Source organism: Cebidichthys violaceus, unplaced genomic scaffold (genome assembly GCF_023349555.1).
Source record: "Cebidichthys violaceus isolate CVI_PGR_0920_01 unplaced genomic scaffold, fCebVio1.0.p SCAF_13, whole genome shotgun sequence".
Taxonomy (NCBI): Eukaryota; Metazoa; Chordata; class Actinopteri; order Perciformes; family Stichaeidae; genus Cebidichthys; species Cebidichthys violaceus.
In genome coordinates, this window is record NW_027176296.1 from 14,773,545 (window position 1) to 14,780,287 (window position 6,743).

The window sequence follows — 6,743 nt, forward strand, 5'->3', positions numbered from 1 at the left end:
TTAATTAAAAACAACAGACCCGCTTTGTGTGATGAGAAAAATTCGAATTTACAAATTAAGTCAAACAGGACGTCGCCAAGGACATTTCAGTGGGATCCACAAATATAACCAACTGCAGACAGCGAAAATACGAGAAGAAGGAGCTCTGTGCCAAGGCAACAAAATGTAGTCACCGTCATGCTGTACAATCCTGGAGGGACTTCATGTGAACCGATATTTTGAGATTTCCTTTTAAAAATGATAAGTGTTTAATCTAGCAGGGAACTACGTCACAAAATGCAACAAATCCCACAGTTAAAACAAGTCGGCCCAAAAAAGCCACCCAGCTTGTTGTCTAGTCACCCATGACATGGGGAGGGAGGGAGGGAGGGAGGGGAGGGAGGGGGGGGGCTAAATTAGGACAAACGGTAAATATTTCAGGAAGCCTCATCCATTATTGACAAATGGCTTTACCTTCCTAAGCAGACTACATATCGAGTATCTTTCCAGTCTCTTCACTCTGCACCGGATAACCCAAGGAATGTGGGGTGCTCTAAACTCCATACTGCTCTAAACTACATGTTATACATAACAAATGGCCGCAAAAACAAATACAGTAGGTCTTTGCAGGAAACCTACTGTATGTGTTTGTATGGGGTATGTAATGTGGACAAAATCATTTGTTTTCTTTATAAGATTTGATCTACTGTTATACGTATTAAATAGTTGAATTAGGGGCAGATTTGAATGGAAAGATTAACGTTGAAAATGTTGAATGAGGAGCCATTTTTAAACGTGGCTTAATCTGGCCACATGAACACATAACAGGCCTTGCCCTAAATAAATATCAGGTCAAATCTGCAGGAGATTATGTCACCTCGAGCACGATGCTCAATAGACGCGGCAACTACATTTACATCACCGCTCTACTAAGATTGGCCTCTTAATTAGACAATCTTGCGGTAAACTCACCAAGGTTGACATTTTCTCCACAGATTAATAAAAATCCCTTTGTGTCTTCAATATTCTTCTCATGAAATTAAAGCTGATTCTAAATACATTTCCTGCTCATATCACAGGTGTTGGTACAGGAGATGTGTACAGTCACTCCTGGTACGATGTAATCTATTCATCTTTACAGTAAACCTCTTGGACAGGAGGTTCAGAGGTCAATGTCAGCAATCGCTCTGGAAAGCCTGAACCTGCGCCTTCTGGTTGAAAAAAAAAAAAGGGTGGGTGTCTAGCTGGGTGCCTTGAATTAAAAACAATAAAAACAAGAACACATAACACACATGCTGTAGGGGAATTTGAGGCTTTTCTTAAGAGTACTCACTGGTGGTGTTTCCAGACATCTGAATGATGCATTTGCTGTCTTTTCCGATCTCCCTTGAGTTGAAGGGGCGGACACGCACCGCCACCTTCACAGAGGCCCCTGCCATGACGCTGTCTTCCTAGCACCTTTGGGTGCCTTCTTTAGTGGCCAGGTGTAGGGCCCGCAGGTCTGTAGGAGGGAGCACAAAAGTGAATTCTTAATTTTATCCATTCGTGTGCACAGGACACGACAGACGTATGCCACCTTTTTTTGGCTCTGGTCTATTTTTTATTTCACATTTGTGTTAAAAGTTGTGAGGACAGAACATGAGACCTTATGGTTGACGTGACGAGCACAACTGAAGAGGGCAGGGCTGTGTGGCTGTAACACGAAAAGACCACGCATGGTCAGCTACAGCCAAGGGAGACGGATAATAAAGCTAGCAGTAACAAAAGAAGTGCAGCAGCAGCAGCTAAATGTCAGGCTATTTCTCCAGATGACAATGGCTCCGAAAAAAAACGGCCACAAATCCAGCGTCTGGCTCCATTCCGCGGCTCGGTCTCATGAACAACTCGTCCCCTAAAAGACGAATTGGGAACATGGAATCACTGTGGGAGTTCAGCGTGTCGTGTCATCAGGAGCAACCGTGACTCACCATCGTCTGTGGCGATCGAATTTCAATCATTTAATGTGTTCATCGATAAGCTTTAACAGTGAGCAACAGGATACGAGCAGCTTCCACCGTCTATCTGTGAATATTACAAAGCTATCATAATTTATAGCTATCAAATATATTATTTATCGATAAGAGAAAATGTCATTGCTGTAACTTAATTTATGCCCCAGATGTGGGATAATGCTGGATGTTGCATCAATATTCAGAGTATGTCCCTGTATGTGCTTTGTGACTCAGATGTCCGTCATCATAATTGAGTGTTGTAAATTTGCTGTGTCACCCTGCTTCCTGGTACACCCTCTACAGCTGGCCCCGAAACAGACTCATTAGTAGAATGTATGCAGGTTAACATTGCTGCTATAGGAAAACGAACCGCACTGTATACTGAAGACTGATTTAAAAAAAAAAAAAGGAATAATAGAAAAGATTCCACATCAAATTCCCTATTATTTTGACGTCTGACATGAAGGGATGAAGACCCACAGTATCACTTACGTCCCACCCACTGTCACAGACTGTGTTTTGTATAAAAACATAAAGTTCTAATGATTTAAATCTGCAACACCCCATGTTCATAATCTTCTCCTACAGATGCTCAGACCAATCAGCTGATGATGCAGCTCAGCTGGGCGGCCACCATTTTCCCGGCGACAAAGCCTAATGTAATAAACCATGCTGGTGTGTATTTGAACATGACGACAGTTTCATACAATTTTTCCTCATCCCTCATAAAAACATATTTAATTGACAGTGTCATAGCATGACAGTGGGGCCATACACCTCAGGTCAACGCTAGCTTCAGACTCGTATTTCGTTGGGCTAAAACTGATAATTCGTCTCTGTGAAATACTTTCTTTAAAAAATATTTCTTGCGTCATTTTGAGAGCTTATGTTATAAGCTAACGTCGCTTAAATCAGCAGGTGTAGTCGACCAGCAACACACTGAATTGTACCTTTCGCCCAATGACGGGGCGTTTATTCCCGTCGTCCTGCTCACGGAATTAAAAGACATTTTATTCAACAACATAAGCTATAACATGTCATGGTGTGCTGTGTTACAGAGCGGCGTTAACGTCATGCTGTCTCTATAGTATCGTTCCGACAGTGACAGCCTCTTCAATGGCCGCACCCTATGCTCATCTCCTCCCAGGAGATTCAACACTAAGTAAATAAAGGATGTCTCATTGAAACTGCGTTACAGGCGGAATAACGGACACATTTTTAAAAAAAAAAAGCTTACCTTACCTCCGCAGTGCCAATAGCGTCGTGCTCCCGTGTCGAGACCGTGTTTGTCGTGACCGTCTGTTTTATTATCCAGCTCCGTATCTACTTCCACCTCCTCTGGTCTCCTCCAGGTCTGGCACTGCCTCTTGCTAACAGCCGCCCCGCTCCATCAACACGGGAAGGGCTGAGGTTACCGCCGACCCACCTCGTCTCTCTCTCTCTCTCTCTCTCTCTCTCTCTCTCTCTCTCTCTCTCTCTCTCTCTCTCTCTGCCCTGCCCTGCCCTGCCCTGCCTTGCCAGTGGGGAGGAAAAGGAAGGGGACACCGGTCGGTTGCTCGGCACTCTTTTTCGCACTCCAAAGCGGTCAAAATGGCCCTATTGTCTCTGCCTGTCTTTGGTAAGGATGCTCGAGCTCCACTGAGCCGGTGACATCACCGCCGAGGGAGGTAACAGCATCAATGCAGTAGTGGGAGGAGAGAGGGAGAGAGGGAGAGAGAGGGGAAGGGAGGGCTGGGAGAAAGATTAGTATCCCTCTTATAACACCTTTAATACAAACTGCGGTGTTAATACTTCTTATTTTAAGTTTAAAAACCAGCAGATAGCCGGGAACACATCGTTTTTCTTACGGTTTAAACAGCGTAGTTTACTTCCAGGACAGTTTTGAAAACAGTGGACAATTAGGAGCATAAAACGCATTTGTGATGAATAGCGTTTAGTAGGTCAAACCAGGGACATCCAGCTGAGGGGAGACAAAGTGGCTCAAAGCAGCTCTTTGCACCATGGAAACTGCCTTTTTAGTGGAGTTGATCTCAGAGCAGCTTCTGATCACAGAAACAGGAATATAGCAGAAATATTATCACGTTTCTTTTGCAGATGTGGTGTTCCTGTATGCATCTTTCTGATGGGTGTCGAGCAGTTTTGCAGGTTTTATAGTCAGCTTGTGCCTACAGCCTGTTAGCTGTACAAATACTAAAGGTTAAATGGTAAACATACACTATAGGCCTTTTTTTACAGCAGATATTTTACTTAGTAATAGGAAAAGAACAGGTGTTACTGGTGACGTTAACGGTGGCTATACATTTCATTGAAGTGGTCCGCTGTGCACAATACCAGGAGCTTGAAATTGAACCAGCTTAATGGAATTCAGACATCTTTCATTTCATTACTTACACCTGCGCTTTTTCTGTGACATGTCAACATGAATCTGTGGCCTATAATGTAGAATATCTTATACAAAAGGTTGTGATCGTGTATTACATTTTCAAAAATACATTCAATGTAAAATGTAAGTATCAACGTAATAAAAAATGAGGGTTAATAAAAAAAGAAAAAAATCATATCAACCTAACCATAAGGGAACCTCTTTTTAGTCAGAGAGGGAAATATCCATATTTGTAGTGCTGCCTGTGTAAATGTTAGGCCTATAAAGACTTGAGTATAAACAGACGAAGATGAAGAGCAAGGCCTGCATGGAGAGCGAGGGTCTCAGACAGTCACTGAGCTGATTGGAGAGGTGAGAGGACCGGTCCTCATTATGTCAATGTGTCCTTGTGCATGTGACCTAACCACACTCTACAGGACAGTAATGGGTTGGTGGGCTGAAGAGGTCCAGATCCATACATTTTCTTCTCACTATCATCCATCTGAAGACAAACTATTCTGCACAGTGGAATGTTTTTCTATAGCACAACGCTGTCTGGATTCTGAACTGCAACGCTTATGTACAAGTACTTCCGAACTGATTAAATTATATAGATCTGGTTCTTTCTGTTGCACGAATTAAAAAAAAGAAAAATACAGCGTTCAATTGCGCGTGAGGTTTAGCAGCAATAAAGGTAGTGAAAAGGAACTCTCTCTCTGGTAGAAGGATACTTTGGCTGCTCAGGTTTCAGCCTGAGTGAAACACAATGCAATTGTGTTTTGTGACCTTGCTCTTTGCACAGTCCTACCGTTCCTATTTCTCTCTCTCTCTCTCTCTCTCTCTCTCTCTCTCTCTCTCTCTCTCTCCCCCCCCCTTCCCGCTTGGACACATTTGCTTGACGTGAAACATCTCTCTTGCTCCACCCCCCCCCCCTCCTCCACTTCTATCTGATGCAATTGCTTTATTTAATTCATCAGCATTAAGATTTCACAATCTAATCCGTGTACAGAAATAAGATACAGTTTTGCAGCGTAGCCACGGTCTGCCAACACCGTGCAGAACACTGAGATAAAGATGATAGAGGCGGATCAATTAATGAGCGTGAATCACAACGGATAATAAAGCATGACGTCACTGGCATGAATCCTGAGGTAACCCGGGTACGATTGTCCTCCCCGGTTTTAAAAGTGGGCCAAGCTAAAGGCTCAGTTTTTTAATAAGTGAACGTAAAAAAAAGGAAATGGCCTTTGATTATTTAGAAGTACCAGCGTCCACTACAGGAAGAAGCAGGGGGAGCGCTTGATATTGTTTCTGCCCAGCCTCCCGGCTCTGTTCTGCCATGTCTAAATGCAGTGGCACAGGAGCCTGAATAATTTATTGGTAGAGCGAGCTGATGCCTTGAGCCTGGTGTGACAGACGTGTTTTCTTTAATAGATGCACTTGGCGTGTGTCTATCAAAGCCTGTAGAGCAAATATCCAGCCCAAGTCCTATTGGATGTGGAAACAAACCATTTAACTGCTTCTGACCATTTCTTCAACTGGTCTGCAAAAGATTTGCATATTGGATCATCCTGCAGCATTGATTCATCAGGGAGTGTGAGAGGAGAAACTTTTGCATTTATTTCATCTCTAATCATCACTAAAACACCGTGTTTGGAGTGACGTTGCTGAATCTTTAGTCCAGGTCCTATTTGACCTAAACTCTTGGGTCCTCTGAAATGGCTTGTAACACTTTCCAGCCAATCCGGTCTCATTCCCTGTGACGACCTCTTGCTTTAAGCAGGGCCTGCTGTGGGCGTTCCCTTTTTGCTTGTCTGTGTGTCTTGCAGGTCCCTTGTAGGCGGAGCCTATCGGTACAATTGGGAGCACCTGGCCAGTCTCCCAGGGGTATTTAGGACCTCGAGGGCCTCTGTTCCTGCAGCACCATGTTTTCGTTTGTGGGCTAACAAATGTACACCTTTCCGTTTAAAAACACGTGTGTCTCCCGTTTTTGTCATGGCTCAAGAGCCGGGTCGTGACAAATTGGGTACTCGTGCAGTCCGGAACGTAGTAAGTCACTGAATTAGCTGATGGAGGGGGCTCGTAGAAGTTTGTGAATGAGATGATGTCATACATTTACTCCGGAGCTGCGTCATTGTTGTTGTGTGTAAAGCGGAAGCCGTGAAAGGTTAGTTGTGGTAAGATGTGCGCTAATGGGAGATATACGGTAAATTAGAAGTCTAGAGGCTTGAGAGGTAGTTCTAGATTATGATCGCTGCGTTCAGGTAAGTGTCGGCTGGTGCCAAAGAGCACAATCCCCTGCTAGGTACAGGGGCGGTACCCCTTTGGGTTCGTCGTTTTTTCTTTTTTTTTTTTTTGGGGTCGTGCTGCGGTAAACGTGGTTGGAGCGATTGCTCGTGAGCACGGCCATA

The 6,743-nt window shown here is 44.0% G+C and overlaps 1 protein-coding gene across 11 annotated transcripts in view; it reads right to left on the minus strand.

Annotated features, from left to right (window-relative positions):
• kif1aa (kinesin family member 1Aa) overlaps positions 1–3,597 on the minus strand; it is a 39,156-nt gene extending 35,559 nt beyond the window's left edge. For all 11 annotated transcript variants that reach the window (XM_068707874.1, XM_068707876.1, XM_068707870.1 and 8 more), the window contains exons 1-2: positions 3,213–3,597; positions 1,313–1,480 (exon numbers count right to left, since the gene is read on the minus strand). In XM_068707874.1, the coding sequence (XP_068563975.1) occupies positions 1,313–1,418 (106 nt within the window). In that variant the 5' untranslated portion in view covers positions 1,419–1,480; positions 3,213–3,597. The remainder of the gene's footprint in view (positions 1–1,312; positions 1,481–3,212) is intronic.
• Between the last annotated feature and the right edge of the window lie 3,146 nt (positions 3,598–6,743).